Source organism: Haemorhous mexicanus, chromosome 17, assembly GCF_027477595.1.
Source record: "Haemorhous mexicanus isolate bHaeMex1 chromosome 17, bHaeMex1.pri, whole genome shotgun sequence".
Taxonomy (NCBI): Eukaryota; Metazoa; Chordata; class Aves; order Passeriformes; family Fringillidae; genus Haemorhous; species Haemorhous mexicanus.
The window spans coordinates 14,084,103-14,104,591 of record NC_082357.1 but is presented as its reverse complement, the minus strand read 5'-3'; the positions used below and the strand labels follow the sequence as shown (position 1 = coordinate 14,104,591).

At 49.9% G+C, this 20,489-nt stretch overlaps 3 protein-coding genes across 14 annotated transcripts in view; 2 read left to right on the top strand and 1 right to left on the bottom strand.

Annotated features, from left to right (window-relative positions):
* The first annotated feature begins 231 nt into the window (after positions 1 to 231).
* FLCN (folliculin) lies at positions 232 to 11,697 on the top strand. 4 transcript variants are annotated; one of them, XM_059862164.1, is made up of 12 exons: positions 232 to 250; positions 1,624 to 1,902; positions 3,074 to 3,220; positions 3,866 to 4,087; positions 4,699 to 4,859; positions 5,595 to 5,686; positions 6,396 to 6,586; positions 7,145 to 7,258; positions 7,642 to 7,765; positions 8,014 to 8,145; positions 9,433 to 9,538; positions 10,279 to 11,697. In XM_059862164.1, exons 2-12 carry the CDS (start codon positions 1,654 to 1,656, stop codon positions 10,478 to 10,480), a joined length of 1,740 nt encoding a protein of 579 aa, XP_059718147.1. In that variant the 5' UTR covers positions 232 to 250; positions 1,624 to 1,653; the 3' UTR covers positions 10,481 to 11,697. The 4 variants fall into 4 exon arrangements, with proteins under 4 accessions (XP_059718147.1, XP_059718146.1, XP_059718144.1 ...); XM_059862163.1 differs by lacking the exon at positions 232 to 250 and adding an exon at positions 264 to 363; XM_059862161.1 differs by lacking the exon at positions 232 to 250 and adding an exon at positions 411 to 558.
* Positions 11,698 to 13,299: 1,602 nt separating this feature from the next.
* PLD6 (phospholipase D family member 6) lies at positions 13,300 to 15,127 on the top strand. Its single transcript, XM_059862076.1, has 2 exons — positions 13,300 to 13,708; positions 13,825 to 15,127. The coding sequence occupies exons 1-2, from the start codon at positions 13,300 to 13,302 to the stop codon at positions 14,061 to 14,063; spliced, it is 648 nt and encodes a 215-aa protein (XP_059718059.1). The 3' UTR covers positions 14,064 to 15,127.
* A 4,199-nt stretch (positions 15,128 to 19,326) lies between these two features.
* MPRIP (myosin phosphatase Rho interacting protein) overlaps positions 19,327 to 20,489 on the bottom strand; it is a 73,607-nt gene continuing 72,444 nt past the window's right edge. For all 9 annotated transcript variants that reach the window (XM_059861814.1, XM_059861815.1, XM_059861813.1 and 6 more), the window contains one exon: positions 19,327 to 20,479. Coding sequence is in view for 6 of the 9 variants with exons in the window: in XM_059861813.1 (XP_059717796.1) it covers positions 20,408 to 20,479 (72 nt within the window). In the remaining 3 variants the exon portion in view is untranslated. The remainder of the gene's footprint in view (positions 20,480 to 20,489) is intronic.

Sequence of the window (20,489 nt, the reverse complement as noted above, 5' to 3'; positions counted from 1 at the left end):
CGCGGCCACCCCAGGTCCCCTCCCAGAGCCCGCGGATCATGTGAGCCACAGAGCGGCCCGTACCACCCCGCGGGGGGAGCACGGCCCACTTCCGTGGCGGCCCCGGCGGATCGCTGGATGCCGCTCGTCCCTTCTCGTGTCCCCGATGATCTGAGACCTCTGCTCCGCTCTGCGATGTGACAGTTGGGCAGATACAGCGCGGGAGGGGAAAATGCGTCTTCCAGACCTCCTCATACCCCCCTCCTTTGAGGTAATGGCTCCGCCCGGCCCCAGTGGACAGGGCGGCCCTGGGCCGAGCCACTGCGGCAGCCGGGGGGTGGCGGCTCCCCGGGAGAGCGGCGGGACGGCCAGCTCAGTCCCGCGGTACGAACGGGCTTCTCATCTCTCTCTCTTCCACCTTGTTCTCCATCTTCTCGCTTCTCCGCGGCTGCGGCCGGCGCGCGGGTGGGGAGCTGTCTGTCCCTGTCGTCCCCCCCCAGCTGGCGGTGGGGGTGGTACGGCCGGTGGGTCAGTCGGTGTCAGGCGCCCGCGGACACGGGACGGGCCGGGGGAGCCGCGGTGAGCGGGGGCTCCGGGTACGGGAACCGGGGCCAGGCCGGGGGTGACGGGGCACGGGGAACCGGACACTGGACCCGGCAGGACAGGCCGGCCCGGGTCCGGCAGGGCCTGAAGCGTTCGGGTCCGTGGGCGCTCAGCAGGGCCGGCCCGTTCCGGCCTGAGGCTCCGGCCACGGGGGTCTGCTCTGTGCGAGCTCAGCCTTGATCCAGAGCAGGCCACCAAGCTGATCAGAGGGGAAGAGCGCCTGTCCTTTGAGGAAAGGCTGGAAGAATTTGGATTGTTCAGCTTAGAAAGGAGAAGGCATCGGGGTGGCCTAATTGTGGCCTTTCAGTATCTAAATAGAACTTACAGGAAAGATGGGACAAGACTATTTACAGGGGTTTGGAGTGACAGGAAAGGGGGAAACAGCTTCAAACTGACAGCAGGGTTGGATAGGATATTGGGAAGAAATTTGTCTTGTGAGGGTGGTGAGGCCCTAGCACAGGTTGTCCAGAGCAGCTGTGGCTGCCCCTGGATCCCTAGAAGTGTCCAGCCTCAGGTTGGATGGAGCTTGGATCAACCTGGGACAGTGGAAGGTGTCCCTGGCCATGGCAGGAGGTTGTATTGAGTGGTTTGCAAGGTCACTTCCAACCCAAACCATTCTGAGATTCCCTGAACCTGTCCCTGTGATACTGGAGGTATCTGGGCATGAGGGGATTGGTCCAGCCCCATTCACCCCCATATGGGGGCTGAGGTGTCCTGGATCAGCGTCCAGCATCTGGACATGGCAGGTTGAGTTGCTGGAGGCCATCCCATCAGCAAACAGAAGGTTGGTCCTGGATCAGTGGAATTCCCTAGGAGGTGTTGGAGTCACCATCCCTAGAGGTGTTTAAGAAAGGACTGGAAATGGCAGTCAGTGCTCTGATCTGAGTGACAAGGTGGGGTTTGGTCACAGGTTGGACTCGATGGTCTCAGACTCAGGCCAAGCTTAAGGCCAGCTGCTCCCGGTGGGATGCAGAGCAGCATTGGCAGCAGTGAGACCCCGTGGTGCCCCCGTGCTGACCGTGTGCTCTGTCCCTGCTGCAGGAGGCCTGGCGGCTGTGCTGAGCCCTCACTATGAACGCCATCGTGGCCCTGTGCCATTTCTGTGAGCTGCACGGCCCTCGCACCCTGTTCTGCACCGAGGTGCTGCACTCGCCGCTCCCGCAGGGTGCCGGCAGCGGGGACATCTCCGGGCAGAATGAGCAGGCCGAGGAGGAGGAAGGGGGAATTCAGATGAGCAGCCGGATCCGCTCGCACAGCCCGGCCGAAGGCGCCAGCGCCGACTCCAGCAGCCCAGGGCCAAAGAAATCAGACATGTGTGAGGCAAGTGGGGAAATCTGTGTGTGGGCATCCGTGTCCTTGGCTTGTCTAAAGGGCTCTGGGATTCTCTGATGTAAATTGAATTGTTTAGAGGCAAATAAAAATGTGAGCAGCATTTGTTTTGTATGTGTCAGAAGGTCTCCAAGTCCTCATAAACTGCAAGCCAGCCCTAACTCTAATCCTAATGATCCATGACAAGAAGATGAGGGAGCTATTGAACACATACACCTTGACAGGACCTTGAGGTCTATTTAAGCTCTGTGATCTGTGATTCTCTTGTGGCTGAGAAATGCTTTCCTCCTCCCTGAAGAGCATTTGCTTTGTTAGATTAGGTCAGATCATTTATTAATAGTAAGTTTAAGAGCAGTATTGGTTAGGAAACAAACAAAAAAAAAAAAGAAAAGCAAAACCAATTAAAACAATAAGAAAAATGTATATTCTCAGTCATTCAGAGCTGTTCAGCCTGGAGAACAGAAGTTTGTGTGGAGACCTTGCAGCAACCTTCCAGTGTCAGAGGGGCCTGCAGGAAATCCAGAGGGGGACTTTTCATCAGGAACTGCAGTGATAGGACAAGAAGTAGTGTGTTGAAACTGAAAGAGAGGAAATTTAGGTTAGATATATACTAAAAAAATTGTTCCCTGTCAGGGTGTTGAGGCCCTGGCACAGAGAAGCTGTGGCTGCCCTGGAAGTGTCCAAGGCCAGATTGGATGGGGCTTGGAGCAGCCTGGGATAGTGGAAGGTGTCCCTGCCCATGGCAGGGGGTGGAATGAGGTGATCTTTAAGGTCCCTTCCAACCCGAACCATTCTATGATTCTCACACTTGTTTTCTATCAGTACTTCCTCTGACATATTTATTACTTCCCCTCAGTGGCCAGTTTTGTTTGGCCAGTTGGTTTCACAGCTGCTGTAACTGAACTTTACCAGCACCAACTTCACAGTGGAATTAAATGGTGGAAAATGAGCATAAGAGCAGAGGAAGTAAATCAGAGTTTTGTGTGAGGAGCTGAGTTCAAATCCTGACCCTGACTCACCTTCCTTGTCTTCTGAGTCTTTGTGTTCCTGTCTGTGTGTGTAAATAACATTTTATGGTGTTCTGGAGGGAACAGTCAGAGCTCTTTGGAAACCTGAGGTACTGCACACTCATTTATGGCTGGATTTGCTTTTCTGCCTTCAGGGCTGCCGCTCTCTTGCAGGAGGACACCCAGGGTACGTCAGCCACGACAAGGAGACCTCCATCAAGTACGTCAGCCACCAGCACCCAAACCACCCCCAGCTGTTCAGCATCGTGCGCCAGGCCTGCGTCCGCAGCCTCAGCTGTGAGGTACCTGCCTTGGGGGACGGGGAGAAGCTCTCTGTGCCTCCAGGATCACTTCAAATCCAAGATATTCCATTGCTTCTCCTGCCTGCTCTGTGCAGACTGAAACATGCAGGGAACCAGGTGGAAAGGCAGGCACAGAAGTCTGTTTATTGCAGGATTGGTGTTATTTTTTAGCTTGATCTTTGATGACCTCAAGGGTTCCTTCCTCTCACCTTGTGAGGCTAAAAAAATGCCTTCTTTGGTTTTGTTCCTTGTGCTTATTATTTGTCATTGTAAGATAACCTGGTTTTTGTAAAAACCTCTGAATGTGGTGTTGAGTGCCCTTTATAGATGATTAATATTCATGCTCCAATAGACCTGAAGGAAAAACCTCACAGATTAATGAACATTTGTGTGTCAGGATCAGCAAAATTCCTTCTGGATTCTCAGTATTGTAGTTGAATGGGGCTGAATTCTTAAAATACAGTTAAATTGAAGGATTTGGAGTGTTTTTAGAAAATCTCTGGAAGGCTGTTTGACCACACTTTTGGGATAGTATTGTAAAAAGGCTTCATTTATTCACCAAGTGGGTGTCAAAGTGCAGGGAGCTGTTTAGTTGGTTACTCTGTGATGCGTTTAATGACTTTGGTGTGTGTCCCTTCCTTTCAGGTCTGTCCAGGACGTGAAGGCCCTATTTTTTTTGGAGATGAGCAGCATGGTTTTGTGTTCAGCCACACCTTCTTTATCAAAGACAGCCTGGCCCGAGGTTTCCAGCGCTGGTACAGCATCATCACTATCATGATGGACCGGATTTACCTCATCAACTCCTGGCCTTTCTTGTTGGGAAAAATCAGAGGCATCATTGATGAGCTCCAGGGCAAAGCACTGAAGGTGGGTCAGTGCCCCAAGTCCCTGTGACTCAGTGTCAGTGCAGCATCATGATCCCTGATTGACAGCTGAGTCAAAAAGTTGATCCAGCTCATGACAGGAGGTCATGAAGATTGACACAAGGCTCAGGGAGGTCATGAAGATTGACACAAGGCTCCAGGGATGTGTATCCCCATCTCTGGAAGTGTTCACAGCCAGGTTGGACAGGGCTTAGAGCATCCTGGTCTCATGGAAGGTGGCAGATGCCTGTGGCAGGGGGGTTGGAACAAGTTGATCTTCCCAACCCAAACCATTCCAAGATTCAGTGTCTGGGGATGTAGGAGGGAAGGAATGGGATTTGAAACACTCAGTGCTTTTCACAGGCTTCGTAGACAACACCTTTGTTACAAATGTAATAAAGTAAATCAGGGAAGGACAATGATTTTGGAGCACAAGTGTTACTTTATGATAGTTTCAGTCCTAAGAATAAGATGTCCCTTCTCTCTGTTTTCCCATGACTGGATGAGTCTGTGTGACACATCCTTTTCACTCGGTGTTTTTGGGGGTTTTTTTGCCAGAGTTTTGCAAACACTGAACCTCTTTGAGTCTGTGAGCTGCCCTTGCTGTGTGTGCAGGTGTTTGAAGCAGAGCAGTTTGGGTGCCCCCAGCGTGCCCAGCGCATGAACACGGCCTTCACCCCCTTCCTGCACCAGCGCAACGGCAACGCCGCGCGCTCCCTGACCTCCCTGACCAACGACGAGAACCTCTGGGCCTGCCTGCACACCTCCTTCGCTTGGTAATGCCACTGCTGGGCTCTCCTTGGGCAGCTCCCTCCTCAGGAGGATGCTGCCATAGCCTGAAACAGTGGGAATGGGATTTGAGTGTTTGGGTATTGTTTTGTTTTTGAGGTAATGCTTAGACTTTGCTAAGTAGCGTCTGAATTGGAAGGAGCCAACACTGATGTCTTTAGGACAAAAAAATGTCTTTTTGCTGTGAAGTAATACTAATAGAAGCTAATAGAAGCTGTGGCTATGCAGATGGAAAGATTTTGCAGTGTGGAAGAAAGAAATAAAAGATGCTCCTGCCCCCCAGTGTGTTGCACCTGGAATTCACGTGTGACAGACCATGGTGGTTCACCTGACAGTGCCCCTGTGCTGGGATCAGCAGCATGGGAGATGCAGCTGTTGGGCTCTGAGGGAGTCCAGTTGTTCCAATGCCTGACTGGCTCATTAAACTTCCCTGGAAAGATGCCACAGGGAGGGTTGCAACACTGGCATGTGATTTGGATGGGGTATAAGCATGCTGCACAAAGAAATTGCAGAATGCTGGGATCTGGGTGACTTTGTGTGGCAGGGATTGTAAGATGGGCTGATAGTCCCACACTGAGGAAATCACAGGGATGTGCTGGAAGGTAGCACAAAGTGGTTAGTGCTTGGATGTTTTGTTTGACATCATGACATCACGTTTCTTACTGGATTTTTGCACCTGGCAAGCTGCATGACTCTGCTTCTCTTCTTTTCAATGTCTCCAGGCTGCTGAAGGCTTGTGGTAGCCGGCTTACAGAGAAGCTTCTGGAGGGAGCACCCACAGAAGATACCCTCGTTCAGATGGAAAAACTTGCAGGTGAGACAGAGGAGAGGTTTCCAGAGCTGCAACAACCTTCTGAGAATGCTTTGGATGATGAAACACTGAGTCCTTTGATCAGCATCTTAAGCACAGCCATTGCTCATCAGCTTCACCTTCCTGGTAGTCTCTCCCCTCTGGACATGGCTCTGACAGGAATGTGAAATCCAGGCACCTCAAAGGCTCTCTGCGCGTGGTGTTTGTCACTTGAGTAGCAGAGTTGCATCATTAAGATTATTGTTCTCTGTGGCTGGGCAGGCCCTCCCAGTGAATCTGTACAGCCAGAAGGATTTGTAGTCACAACATATGGATTTCTTGCTTCTTTTTCTACAAACTTTCTAAAAGTAAAGGATCATAGTTTGTTTGGTTTTTTTTCCCTGTGTTTAACTATTTTATTAACCATGTAGACTAGAATCTACAAAGCTTTGTCCATAACCTTTAAAACAAGAATAGAGAACATAGCTGATCAAAAAATGTGACTTTCTGTTCTGTAGATGAAAATTCCTTCTTGACCCTTGAGTAGTTATTTTTTATCTGAATTAACACTAAAGTGTGTCTGTGCTGCTACCAGTACTTTCAGTTACTGTGTTCTGAGCTCTCTCTCTTCCCACATACACCCAAAATCACATGGCTGCAGCATGTGAGCACTTTCCACTTTCCATTCCTAGAGAGCAGCAATTTTTATGACCCATCTCCCCCCTTTTTTTAGATCTGAAAGAAGAGTCAGAAGGCTGGGACGGTTCTGAGGAAGAAGAGAAGCCTTCTTCCCAGCCAGATGTTGTGGAAGGGCAGGAGCTGTCCAAAAGCTCCCCTGAAACCTCTCTGATGCCAGATTGCAACAGCTGGAATGTGGCTCACAGAAGGTTGTCTGTCTTCCGCTCTCTCAGGCACATGAGACAGGTAACAAAGGCTGCAGAGTTCACAAGCTCTTTTCTCTTGATAATGTTTTTTTTTTTTTTTTTTAAAGATACATTCAGTTCCTGCAGTCTGCACATTCCCTGGTGCTGTGTTCAGCACAGGGCCTGCCCAGCTAGGAACATGGTGTGAATTGGATCTCTGGGCACACTCCCTTCCTCACGTGGGCCTCTGGTGATCATCAGTCATGTGGGGTGGGGTCAGATGATTTCTCTCAAACTCTGCACTTCTCTTCTTCCCCAGAGCAGTGGCAGTAATTTAATACAGAGCTTCAGCAGCATCTGCAAAGCCAAGTAATATTTGCTTTTAAAAAAAGTGTTTCAGAGGGAAAAATAATTTACAAATAGAATAAATTATTCTGTATGGATCTTGCTTTTCTCCTGTGCTTCCTGTGACCTGGCTGAGGGGGAAGGTTCATGTATCCATTCCTACTGTTCAGGTCTAGCCATTTTCCTACCTGTCACTCATGTTTTTAACAGAGCAAACTAGACATTTCACTCAAGTTTATAACCAATGCAGAATGGTTTGGGGCTTTTTTTCCAGGTTCTTGGGGCATCAGCATTCCGAATGCTGGCTTGGCATGTTCTGATGGGGAACCAGGTCATCTGGAAAGCTCAGGATATGGATCTTGTCCAGTCTGCCTTTGATGTCCTGCGGGTAGAAACCTTTTCCTTTGTTTCTTGGCTGTATATTTTTACATGTATTTCTCTACTACTCCAGCCTTTATAATGATCTGCCCTGACATATAATCTTGTGAAGAGTGTGTTCTAAATTATGTGGTTCTGAAAAAACAGCAATCAAAACAACCCAAAAACCAAAATCCCCTCAGCCTCTGGATATCTTGCTTGTCCTCAGTGACTGCAGGGGCTCTCAAGCTGAGTAGGTTACTTTGATCCCCCAAATCAGGAGCATATGCCTAAGCAGTGCTCCAGGTCTTAGCCTGGAAGCTAAGCTCCAGGTTTAGCCCTGGAAGTCAGGGAGAGAACTGTAGTTAGTTGTTGAATTCCAGAGTTTCTCTGGGCTGGTCTCCTCCCCTGCAGACGATGCTGCCCGTCGGGTGCGTGCGGATCATCCCCTACAGTGACCAGTACGAGGAGGCCTATCGCTGCAACTTCCTGGGCCTGAGCCCACACGTCCAGATCCCACCCCACATCCTGGCATCTGGTAAGAGCCTCTTGCAGAACCCTCTCCCCTCCCTAGTCATGTTAAAGGACACTAGATTTACTTTTTTTTTAAAAAAGTATTGGCTGCATGAAATAAAGCTTGAACCACTCCATTTTGTTTTCCCCGTGTCTCTGCCTGCTCAGTGACTGAAAAATGTGACACCTTCTCTAGGCAAAGCAGGGTCTGTAGCTGTATTTTAGAATCTAGGCTAGCACAGCTCATGCTCTTTTGGGCTCTTGTTGCTGCAGAGTTTGCAGTCCTCGTAGAAGTCCGTGCTGCCACCCGCTCCAGCCTCTACCCAACCCTGTTTGATGATGAGCAGTCCCTCAACAAGTACGAGTTCCTTGTCACCAGTGGGAGCCCCGTGGCAGCAGATCGAGGTGGGTGAGTTGGAAGCAGAAAGAGCCTCTGTCACTGAGATTAAAAGAGCATCTTGATCTTTAACTGGTTTTCATGTACTGGCCCTGAAGGAGGTTTGGGTGGAAGCCAGGTCAATATTCAGCTGGGGTTTAGCTGCTCAAGGTGAGGTTCACCACAGATTGTTCAGTTATAAAAGATGTGCTCTACCAGATCAGCATTTTGCCTGTTAATTTTCATAAATGAGAAATGGATTCTGTAACATAGGTATAAGAAAAATTGTAGGGAAATTCTGTAACCCACAGTGAACACTTTCAATCCTGGGATACTTGTGTGTTTATTTATTTATAAGGCTAACTTGTAAGGACCATGACATCACTGATTTTCCATGTTCCACTTGGTAGTCAAATATGAGTGACAGAGAAATACCCAGACTTTTCTATTTAATTTTACCTACTTCCTTCCAGCAGTTGAACACTTGCACCTAGAGGTGATTTGAGTCAGGTCCATCAGTGTTTTTTCTGGGAAGTCTTAATTTAGCTGAATTTACCTCACTGGGTGTCTCAAAAGACACAGCAGATGGTTCATCCTTCCTCTTGGTCCCTGAAGACAGAGATGCAAAGCAGAGACTTGCTGTCTGCACAGTGCTCTTCCTGTTGTTGATCCCACATGTATAAATATACCAGTTTATTTTCCATCCAGTCAGTGGCATGTCCAGAAACTTCTGCACAAAAATAGTCACTGTAAGGTCTTTTCTCCACCACAGCATCAAACTTACTAGGCCATGGACTGCTGGGGAAAAAAAGTCTCCTAGGGACTTCCAAAAAGTGGTCCAGGAATGCCTTGGGTTAGTTGCTGGTTTGTTTTTTCACTAAGTATCCTGGAACTGCCCTTAACAAGTGGAACATTAAATCAAGTATAAGTTGGGGTTAATATTTTTATATGTATGTTTGCATATTGTACTAAGAAGCATGAAGGTCTTTTCATAACCTTGTATTTTTAATGATCTTTTGATAAGGGAACAACAAAAGCTAAGCAGGAGTTTAAAAGTGGATCTGAAGAAAAAACAAAAAGGCCCCTGAACCTGTTTGGATGTCCCAGGGTCCTTCACTAAATTCCATGTTGCTTCTTAGATCAGATGTTTTTCTAATGGGATGACCTTTAGCTCCTCTCCCATGGAAATGAAATCCCAGCAGGCCACTGGGGGATATAGTTAACAATTCTTAGTAGGAAAGGTGTAAGCAGTAAATGTGTAACCTTTAGCTTGTGTGTCCTCCTTCTCACCCTTTCCCTTTTTTCTGCTCCTGCAGTTGGCCCAACAATCTTGAACAAGATCGAAGCTGCCCTGACCAACCAGAACCTCTCTGTGGATGTTGTGGATCAGTGCCTTGTTTGTCTGAAGGAGGAGTGGATGAAGTAAGTACAGCTCCCTTGCTTTCAGAGGAGCAGCTTTGGCTCTGCTCCTGGAGCAGCAACAGCAGAGTGCAGGACACACTTCAGTCAGGTGACTTCTGCTGCAGTTCAGTTGGATTTACAGGAACAAATTAAGTCAGGAGTTAAGAATTTCCTACTCTAGTCCTAACTCTCTTTTTGGCTTTCAGCAGTTCTTAACCTTTATGCTTCAGTTCACACATCTGTAGGTTACCTGCATGACAACACCTGCCTGCCTCACCTTGGTTAGGAGGATTAGGGTGCAGATCCCTCTGTGCCTGTCAGTGTGGCCATACCCCGGCACAGCTGACACCCACACACATGCCCAGGTTCTGCCTTCAGGCACTGCATTTCAGAGGTGCAGGTAGCTGTAAAGGAAGACCAGTCATGTGAATAATTCATGGAACATCATGACTTTGTGAATTTACCTGAAGGCAGATGGGCACTGGATGTGTCTCCCAGTTGTCACAATTAATTGTTCTACTTTCCGCTAGAATGAAAAAAACAAACTAGAAATACGGCCATTATTACTGAAAATGAGTCATCTCCCTAACTAATCACCCTTCTTCATCAAAGCATGAGAACAGTTTCAATAAAACCCTGGTTGAAGCTTTTATTAACATTTAGTTGCAGTAGGTGCCAAGAGAAGCTCCAGTTCCTCCTTGTTCCCTGTTTGATGGCGTGTGAGTCCATTTGATAATGACAGGAATCTCTTGTTCCTGCAGTAAAGTGAAAGTCCTCTTTAAGTTCACTAAAGTGGACAGCAGACCCAAGGAGGATACCCAAAAACTGCTGAGCATTCTGGGAGCTGCAGAGGAGGACAATGTCAAACTTCTCAAGTTCTGGATGACCGGCCTGAGCAAGACCTACAAGTCCCACCTGATGTCAACAGTTCGCAGCCCGACGTCCTCGGAGTGCCGGAATTAAAGGGTGCCCAACCCCCTGCTGCCTTCAGAGAAGGGCAGGGACCCCTGGTTACCTCTGCTGAGCCTGCAGCTTGTGCTTTAGGTGGATAGTGAGGCTTCATCACTATTCTCCTGGTCCTCAAACCAACTTGAAGAGTGACTTGAGTCTTTTCTACTTGCTGTGAGCCTGGACTAATAAGTGCTAATCCACAGTGCTGCTGTCTCCCCAGGAACTCAGCTCTCAATCTAGACGTGCACACTCAAGACTAAAACACAGCAACGCTCAAAGAATCAGCTAAATTAATTAAAACCCCATCCTGTCCTCATTAAGCATCATGCTGTGGCAGCAGGCCTCACCTTTAGGTTGCTTGGCAGGCCTGTGACAACATCCAGAACTCCTGGGAGTGCATATGGTTAATCTCACTGAAATCCCACATAAATCTCCTCAATGCCTGAGAGAACAAGAACCAAAAATAAGAGGCACGTCACAGGGTATGGATCACATGTAAATTATTTCAAACCACTTCGTGCTCAGATTTAAGAGACTATTTTCTGCTGTAGCATAAGTCAGGATATCCCATGGGAGTCCTGTCACTCCTCTTTATTTATTTATAATCTTAACTTGAGACGGTTTTAGCATTTGCTTTGGAAATCTTGTCTGGGAGGGCGAATTGTAAAATAAGAAGTCTCAAAATGCAGCCTGCTTGCCTCTCAGAGGGGAAAATACTCGCCTTGTTTTGCCTGTGGTTGCAGAACTTCCAGGTAATGAAGATAACCTCGCCAGGATAAGGTTCTCTTCTGTCTTTTTTAGCTTCCTAATAAAGCAGAAGAGATTCAACCTGTAGGTGCTCCCTTATATAACTCTATAGTAGCCATTTTTGCTTAATAGTTCCTGAAAACATTGGTGCATTTTTTAATTACCTAACCAGATATTCCTTAGCTGTTCTGTAAGGAATCTCTGTTTCTCTTGTGAAGTCTGGGGTTTATGTCTTTTCTTTTTGTTTTTCTGGATCATTATTGGGAACACTTGACGTTACCACAGATGTTTTTTGAACAAGCTAAAGGCAGGTTTTTACCCAGGTGACCTTCTACACTCACTCAAGCTCAGAGAGGATGTTCCAGCTTGTCACAAGTTCTGTTCTTATATATAAAATACGGAGGTTGATTTTTGTCTGGAACATCTGTAAAATGGAGACAGGCATTAAATCTCATAAGAGCTATTTTTGTAAAATGAACAAAGCCTGGTTTTGTGTTTATTTTCTCTGTGTGTGTGTTTTGTGGTTGGGGAAAGCAGCAGCTGATCCATAGAATTCCTGCATCCTTAGCCTAGATCTAAAGTAGAGAATTTAATACTGGTCTTTTCCTCTTATCTTTGTATTAGTTTCTTGTAGACTGACTTAGTAATCTTTATTTTAAAACTATTCTGGTCCAGTCCAGAGCTGTGTAACAGAGCAGGTGAGACATCATTTGCCATTGAGACCTTCTTGATTGCTGAACTGGATTTGTCTTTTAAAAAAACAGCTCTCCCAAGAAATCCAGCATCAAATCTAACCTAGTGGCTCCTTCAAAAACGGCAAAAGGGTTGGTCACAAGGTCAAGCCTGAGGTGTTGCTTCTCCCTTGCTCCTGGTGAGTCGTGCACGACGTTGATCCCTCTCCATCCTGACCCGAAACCAGGCTGTCATGGACAAGCAGACTCAGTTTTGAGCCAGGGCAAGGAAACCACTAAAACTTATAAAAATGCCCACAGGAAAGAAGGGGGAGAGCTGCCAAGTCAGTGAACCTACACCCAGCTGTGCTTGCCTGCCAGAACACATCTGTACGTGGGATTACCAAAGCATTGCCTGGGCAGGTTCCTGCAGCTCGCAGGTGAGGCCGCGGGCGCTCCCTTTGCCGTCAGCGAGAGCTGGAATGTGCACAACTTCATTAACAAAAAAATCATGTCTGCAGACATCTTTCACCACCCTCCTTCCCTCCAAACGATACGCCTCAGAGACAAACTGATTGAGGCAGGATAATTCTTTATTCCAGTGCGATTTCTGCCTGGCTGAGCAGCGTGTGGCTGGGAGCGAGGTGGGAGCGGTGAGTGCTGCAGCTGCCAGTGCTGGGTCACTGCTGGCTGCAGTTACAGACAAACCCTTTTGGTACCAGTTCTGCCACCCCTGTCCCCTCTGCCAGGCAGGGTCCAGCAGCTGACGGTCCCTCTCTATTCTGCCCTCATGAGACTCCACCTTCAGAGCTGCCTCCAGCTCTGGGGCCCACAACATCACAAGGGTGTGGAGCTGCTGGAGCGAGTCCAGAGGAGGCCACAAAGATGCTCCAAGGGTTAAAGCCCCTCTGCTCTGGAGCCAGCTTGGGGTGTTCACCTGGAGAAGACCCAGAGAGGCCTCAGAGCCCCTTCCAGAGCCTAAAGGGGCTCCAGGAGGGCTGGAGAGGGAGTTTGGATGAGGGTCTGGAGGGAAGGGGGAATGGCTTCCCACTGCCACAGGGCGAGGTTGGATGGGATATTGGGAAGGAATAGCAGAAAGTGTCCCTGCCACTTTGGCAGGGGGTTGGAACTGGATGATCTCTGAGATCCCACCCAAACCATTCTGTGATTAAAGAATGTGCTGCGTGTTCGCAGCATCCTCTGCAAGGGCTCGGTGTGCGGTGACGGGTTCGCTGTCGGGGTTTCAGTACCTGGGGATGGGTCGGTGTTCGGGGAAGGGTCCGGAGCCCGGGGCGGGGTCGGTGCCGGGATTTTGGAGCCCGGCCCAGCCCCGTGTGGCGGCCGCTCCTCCCCGCCGGCCGCTCCCGCCTCCCGCGGCTGCGCGGGCCGGGCCGGGCCGGGCCGGGCCGGGCCATGAGGGCGGCGGGTGCCGCGCGGGGCGCGGCGCTGGCGGCGGCGGCGGTGACCGCGGTGGCGCTGGCGGTGGCGGCCTGGCGGCGGGCCCGGCCCGTGCGGGAGGTGCTGTTCTTCCCCTCGCGGCCCTGCTGCATCGAGGCGCTGCTGGCCGAGGCGGCCGAGCCCGGGGCGCCCGCCCGGCCCTGCCCGTGCCCGCTGCCGAGCGGCGACACCGCCCTGAGCCGCCTGGTGCGCCGCCTCCTCTCCGCCCGCCGCTCGCTCGACCTCTGCCTATTCTCCTTCTCCTGCCCGCAGCTCGCCCGAGCCGTGCAGCTCCTGCACCGCCGCGGGGTCCGCGTCCGCCTGGTGACGGACGCGCAGTACATGGGGCTGCACGGCTCCCAGATCGGCCGCCTGCGCCACGCGGGTGAGCGCTGCGGGGCCGGGATGAGCCCCGCACGGCGGCTGGCCCTTCCCCGCCGCGGGCCCGGCCAGCCTGAGCTGTATCTCACAGCCCCCATGTCGGTGTCTGTGTCTCTGCAGGGATCCAGGTGCGCCACGACCAGCACAGCGGCTACATGCACCACAAGTTCGCCATCGTGGACCGCAGGATGCTCATCACAGGCTCCCTCAACTGGACCACCCAGGCCATCCAGAGCAACCGGGAGAATGTGCTGGTTGTGGAGGACACCGAGTACGTGAAGGCTTTTCAGGAGGAGTTTGAAAGGATTTGGGAGGAGTACAATCCTGCCAATTACAGGTTTTTTTCCGAAAGGCAGTAAATGATTGAGCTGCCTCACAGGGCTAGCGGAGCATGGTACCACCCACAGAGTTTATTATTATGTGTAGACATCGTTGTTTTGTCCATCTGGGTGTAATTTTGGTAAATGTCTCCAGAGAAGTGAAGTGTTCTCTGCCCTGAAATGCCCCAGATCCCTTGTTGTGGGTCATTCCCATGGTAGAGGGAGTGACACAAGTGTTGGGTTGTGAGGGTGACAGTGACAAAACTGCATCCATAGGCATTCAGACTTGGGGCAGGCTCGTTGCTGTGCCCTGCTGCAGACCAGGTGTGTTCCTACAGTGCTGAGCATGTGTTTCAGTGGGAAAAGGAACATTTTCCAACTCGGGATATGGAATGGAATTGTAGCCAATTCCAAATGGAATTGCAGCCCAAGGGCTCTTCTACACTGGTAAGGAAGGGGGAGATAAGAGGGCTACAGCAGAGTTAAGAGTTTCTATAGATTAAGTGCCTTGGTTACATTTCTTGTTGGCATTAATTGTTGAAAGTTGGTAAAAGGAAATTCCTGGGAAATTGCAAGAATTTTTAAGTTTTAATTGTGCACATGTTTCTTTTGGGTAAAGGCTGGCAGAGCTCTGGTGTAAAAGATGAGCACAGATGGTAATGACAGCTTCTCTTCTAGCAAGGAAGTGTAGGGAGCTCTGGAAGGAAATGAGAAATGGTTCTTTGGGATCAGGGTTTATCTGGAGAGCAGACACGGCTGGAGTTGGGTCACCCACTTCAGGTGGGCTCTGGAAAGCCCACCTGGTTCTTTCGGGTGTTGGGACACCTGTCATGGTCTGTGCCCTCGCCTGGCAGCACCAGCCTGGGGACAGCGAGGGAAGGGAGGTGACATCTCTGTCCCCACAGCTCAGTGTGGAACAAAGATGATGTAAACCTAAGAATTTCAAACTCTTAAATAGTGTCTATGTAAGAATTGTTTTATACTGACTAGAATGTGCCTTAGTATCTCTCAAAATGAAAAAAGGTTTTTATATTCTGTTACCATTTTTGTTACCAGTAGTGCTGTGAGTGGCACTGTTAAATAAACCATTTTCACAAAAAACATCAACAGCCTCATCTGACTTTTACATTCCAATTACTGTAGATCCTTATTAAGATATTTATGATCCATGGACATCCCCAGATTTTAGATTTGTTCTGAGAAAGTTTGCATGGGGGAAAGAAAATGATGTTACCTGTATGGAAGCATAGGGAAGAATGACCTAGGGAAGGTCATTCTCCAGTAAATCCCATTCAGCAGCACTAGATTTAAACTACTTAAAATATATTTTTGCTGCTAGAGTGCTGCCTGTTGCATTTCCTATGTGAAGTGCTACCATAAAAACAAACATCTCCCTTTTTATGCTCTGACCTCTGCCCGGTTTTTCCTTCTCTTTTTAGAAATAAACCTGTCACACACAGCATGCAAAGGGTGGTGCAAAAATAGTTTATTACCATATAGTTAATGTAAAGTTAGGTAATTATATTTACAAAGTAAAAATGATCAGCTACATCCAGGGGAGCCTAGCATGTCACACAAGGTTTGTAAGGAATAAATACAGTGAGGAAAAGTGACGTTTCTATTACAGCGAGCAGTTGATCAGGAGTGGTGGCTCTTAAAAAAGCACTGGAATAAACTGGGAGTGGAAGGGAGAAGAGAAGGAGACAGGAACTCACACGCAAGGAGAAACAGGAGCCTTCCACACCCTTCCCCTTTGCAGGAGAAAGAAATGATGTGTGAGAGCCCTGAGGCTGCAGCATCCCAGCGCTGCCCGGGTCCCGCTGGCCCTGCTCGGTCACGGCACAGCTGGAGCTGAGGGCTGGCTGCTCTGTCACATCATCACAGAAACAGCTCTGGGAATGGCTCCTTCACCCTCAGGGCTCACAGTGCCCCGGGCTGTTCCCAGACAGTGCCCAGATGTGACCCAGAACCAGTCCCCACCCTTGGTCAGTCGGGTGAAGCTCTGCCCCGACAGAGCCAAGGCTGAGCTGTGGCGAGGCCACTGGAGGAAGACTGGCCATCAGCACCTGAACTGCCACATCAGCCACCACCCTCAGCCTCACAGAGCTTCCTTCCCTCCCCCCAAACCTCCATCCTTCCAAATGGTTCTTTAAACTCTCAAACCATCCAGAACTCCAGGAAGGTGAACACGGGCCAAGCCAGAGGATTCCTGCTTCCTACTTACCACAGTCTCCAGTACTTTACATGCTTTGCTTTCTCTAGGTGAGAACTAACAGTGAGCACTCTTGTCCTGCACACAGGGTGAAGAAAGCATGAAGAAAATAATGCTAATTGCACCCATTATTCACCAGTTCAGAGCCAGCTGGGTTAGTTCAGCTGGTACCTCTAGTAAATCCCACACCCTCGGTTTCCTCAGCAGCCTCACACTGAGGTTGTTTCCCTGTGTCTGCAGCAGTGCCTTGGCTTTTCTTGTAGTAGTTCCGCTAGTTGGAAGTTACACAGTGAGTTACAGCTCGTGGCCAGGCTGCTGTGGGATGGGTGTGTGTGCAGGGGGGGCTGTGGCTGGCAGGGAGGTGTTGCTGCTCTCTGTAGCAGCAGGGCACAGTTTGCACATGCACAGCGTTGATGCTGCTATCAAACACAAGGTTACTGAGTCCTCTGACTGGACAAAAATACCCCAAATTTATAGCAAAGAAGGTTACAGTGGTCAAACAGACTACACAATCTTCAGACAGGTACCTTCAAAGCTAAAGGCATAGATCAGCAGAAAAGGTTTGAAAAGGTTTTTAAAACAGTCCTCAAACCCCAAAAAAAGCAGTTTATGAGGGCAGATGGGGTGGGTTGGACATGTCACACTCGTTCCTCCTCTCCCAACCCACTCGGGGCCTCTGTGCTACAACAAGACTTAAAAATCAAACCCACAACTCAGTCACAAAAGAGAACCCTCTGCAAACTGCTGAGGAATAAATATTTACACTGCACTGCTTGGAATACTATACAGGTATTAAATTACTTTTGTTTTTAAAAAAGAGAAGAATAAAAAAGCTTTTTTTTTTACCTAAAAAAAATGGAAAAAAATACAGAGCAAAGGCAAGCCACAGCAAGTGTGCTTGAGTGTCCACAGCAAACTGAGTATCCAAACCAGGAGAAATATGCAAAGGCCTTGTGGAAGTGCCATCAAATAGAGTAGGTACAAAATGTGAGCACTTTTACTGCAGCCCAGTGCTCTGGTACCAAAAAAAGGGAATTTTCTGGTTTGCAAGCCAGCACCAATTCTAAGCTATTCTATTTTTGAAACAAATGAACACAATTTGCTTCTTTTTTTAATAGGTGAGCAAAGAAAAGGTGACATTTAAAGAAGGATTCTGTCTGGCTCAGGGGAGATCATGCAAATGGGAGGAAAATTTTACTCAGGAAAAATAAGATTACTTGGAGCCAACAAGGCTCCAAGACCTGTGCCTTTGCTGCACTTGAGCTCTCCTAAACCTCCCTTTTTGGTGCTATCAATAGTGAGGAGTGAAGCAAAATGCAACAGCTTGCCCACACACTTTCTAATTTAAATAGCCACTGATAAATCCCAAAAGATGGATGAAGGCTGGAGCTGGAAGAGGCAGGAGGGTAACTGAGGATCACTGCTATGAGTAAAAGGACTTCTCCCTTTATTTTCAAGGACTGGGCTCTACAGCAGGAATATTTCAGTTTGGGGCTGTTTATTGGTGCTGCAGGTTCTTTTTCTTTACAGAAAAGGCAGGTGAAGTGCTGCCCCTTGCCTTGGAGAGATGCTCAGACTCACCAGAGTGAGCACAGAACCCTCAGCAGGGGTTCAGAACATTTGGCTGCATAAGGGACCTTCCTTCCTCCTCTTCCTCTCAGTGACCCCCAGAATTCACAGCCCCCACCCTAAACACACCCCAGAAATCCTTCCCAAGCACTGCCCCAGGGGGGTGCAGCTGATCCTGATGATGCCAAGGCCACTGCTCAGCCCTGTCTGTACAGCTGACCAAGAGTCTCCGTTTACTCTTCCAGAGGAGCCCAACTCTCCCATGGAAAACATCTGCTCCTACAAGCTAGAGCACATGAGCAGGATTTCCTGGGGAATCTAAGAAAGGGCAGGGTCCACATGGCAAGAAGGAGACCAGGATGTTCTGCTTGGTGGGCTAAAAAGGACAAAGTCCCACCCTCAGTCTAAAGAGAAGAGGAGGAGAGGAGGGTTCTAGAGCCAGTGACATCCTGCAAGGGAAGAGCAATGACAATGACAATGCCCACGTGCCATCCCAAATCCTTGCTGCCTCCCACGGCCTCTGGCAGGAGATCAGAGCTCACCAGACAGCAGAGCAGCCAGGGATGAAGTGGCTGGAGAGGTGATCCAGGTGGGTCACAGCAGGAAGGTCCCCAGGTTCTCCAGTGCCCAGGTGATGGAGGTGCTGTGGTGAGCTCGGATGCAGAGGCAGCACATGCACACACCTGAGGGCACTGCTGACGAGGGAAAGGCTTTGTATCCAACAGGATGAGCATCCTTCCTCCCCTGCTCCAGGGCCTCCATGCACACCCAGGCACACAGAGCATCCCAGCAGAACAGCTGCTCTGCCCCCTGCAAGGTGCTGCCATCCTGCCTGGGGACAAGAGGGCTCCTCTGGGCAGGACCAGCTGCCAAGTCCTGCTGTGAGGTGCCAAGGTGGACACTTGGCCATGGCAAGGCCACACAAGCTGGACAAGAGCCTGACTCCCACTGTGGACCAGTGACACCGTGTCCTGCTGAGGGTCCTGCTGGAAAAAAGAGATTCTGCTCCCAGGAGGATGAAGGTAACTCTGGCAGCTGCTGTGGTCCAGCCTGGCAGGACTGGGGGTGGCTTCACCAGCCCTGTGGGGCTCAGAGAGCTGTGCCTGTACCAACCACCACACCCAAAACCAGCAGGGAAGCACTGGGAGCTGCTGGCCCCAACCTTGGCTGAGTTCCTGAAGGACAAGAGGAAACTCTGCTCTGGGTGAAGGCCAGGATGTCTTCCACATCCCAGCCTGAAGAGGTCACTCAGCACCCAACCAGGCTGGGAAGCCAACGTGCCGGAGTCTCCTTCAGCCCTGGTGACCTTCCAGGTGGCATCTTGAGATTTACCCAGGGATGAAGCTCCACACCTGCAAAGCAGCACAGGCTTCTTCGAGGAAGCCTCTGCTCAGCTGGCTGTGACCATCTAGTGCTACCAGCTCCTCATCCCTTGGTTTGTATGCATTTCTCTGCCTCATGCTGCTCAACTGTATGTTTTAAATACAGAAGCTATTAGGACTGAAGGTCTGAAGCACATACTGGTTTTGAGATCTTTATTTCAGGAAAAGATTAAAGAATTAAAATAGGAGCTGCCCTGCTGACAAGAAGAGTTGAATTCAAGAAGCTGGTAAAAAAGGAGCATTATATGCATTGAGCACTGTGCATTTTCAGTCAATATTGGCTCTACTTTCTACTCTACTTTCCTTTGACTAGGAAAAGGGAGTTTCACATGCGCACAGACCCTGGGATACACGGGATTCGATGAGAGGAAGGGAGTAACAGCAGAAAAAAAAAAAAAAAGAAAAAAAAAAAGAGAGTGCTGGGCTTGATCTAACAGAGGCAAGAAAGTGATCTTACAGCTCGGCCCCTGGAACACCAACTCCGGCCACCAGCGAGACGGGAGCGAGGACACGCCGACGGGGCCGACTCGAGGGTGCACTTCAGTAGCTGCAGCTCCCTGTCCATAACCACCTGGGCAGCCACCCAAGCTTGCCAGGCTTCGGTGGCACCTACATTCAGGACACGGCACAGTCACGGGGCAGGAGAATCACTTCTTGCATCCTTCTCCAGCGAGATGTCAGTGTGGTACCTCCAGGCTGCGGGCGCCGGCGCGGACTCGCGCTCCCCGACAGCTTCCCCCGGCTTTCCCCCCTTGTAGGTGCAAGTAATGCAGTCGAGATCAATGGTTAGATCAGGCTCCTGGTGTGCTCTGAGCACGGGGTCTCTAGACAGCAGTAAGAGCTCGGTCTGGCTGACACCACCCAGGCCCTGCTCGCTCTTCCCGACAGAGCTATAGCTTATTAACAGGCTGCTGAGCCTTAATACTGACACTTAGTGTAATGGTTTACAGTAAAGAAAGGATTCTCCTACAAAGCGCCGAAGAGAGGGGGGGAGAACCCCACTCCAATCCCTTCCTCTCCCTCTCAGAGTCTCTGGAGCATCTCACAAGCAGGGAAAGGAGCCGGGGAGGCGAGGGGGGCACCGCCACCGCGGCGCCGGGTCCCGTCGGGGCGTCAGGACGAGCGACAGCGAGGACATCGTAAGGAACGAGAGACAAACGGTGCTGGTGCTGTGCTGCCTCAAGCTGGGAGGTGCGCGTGGTCAAGCGGAGCGGGGAGAACTAGTCTTTCTTCAAGTCCCTGGATTCAAAAAGCTTCAGGCGTTCTTGCACAGTCAGGCCTTCCTTCAGACTCTGGGAGAGA

Excerpts from the sequence above, each read along its gene's own strand:
- FLCN (XM_059862164.1), top strand. The coding sequence starts at position 1,654 with ATGAACGCCATCGTGGCCCTGTGCCATTTCTGTGAGCTGCACGGCCCT. Across the intron at positions 7,259-7,641 it reads CTGCCTTTGATGTCCTGCGG|ACGATGCTGCCCGTCGGGTG; the intron begins GTAGAAACCTTT and ends CCTCCCCTGCAG. Across the intron at positions 8,146-9,432 it reads CCCCGTGGCAGCAGATCGAG|TTGGCCCAACAATCTTGAAC; the intron begins GTGGGTGAGTTG and ends CTGCTCCTGCAG.
- PLD6 (XM_059862076.1), top strand. The coding sequence starts at position 13,300 with ATGAGGGCGGCGGGTGCCGCGCGGGGCGCGGCGCTGGCGGCGGCGGCG. Across the intron at positions 13,709-13,824 it reads CGGCCGCCTGCGCCACGCGG|GGATCCAGGTGCGCCACGAC; the intron begins GTGAGCGCTGCG and ends GTGTCTCTGCAG.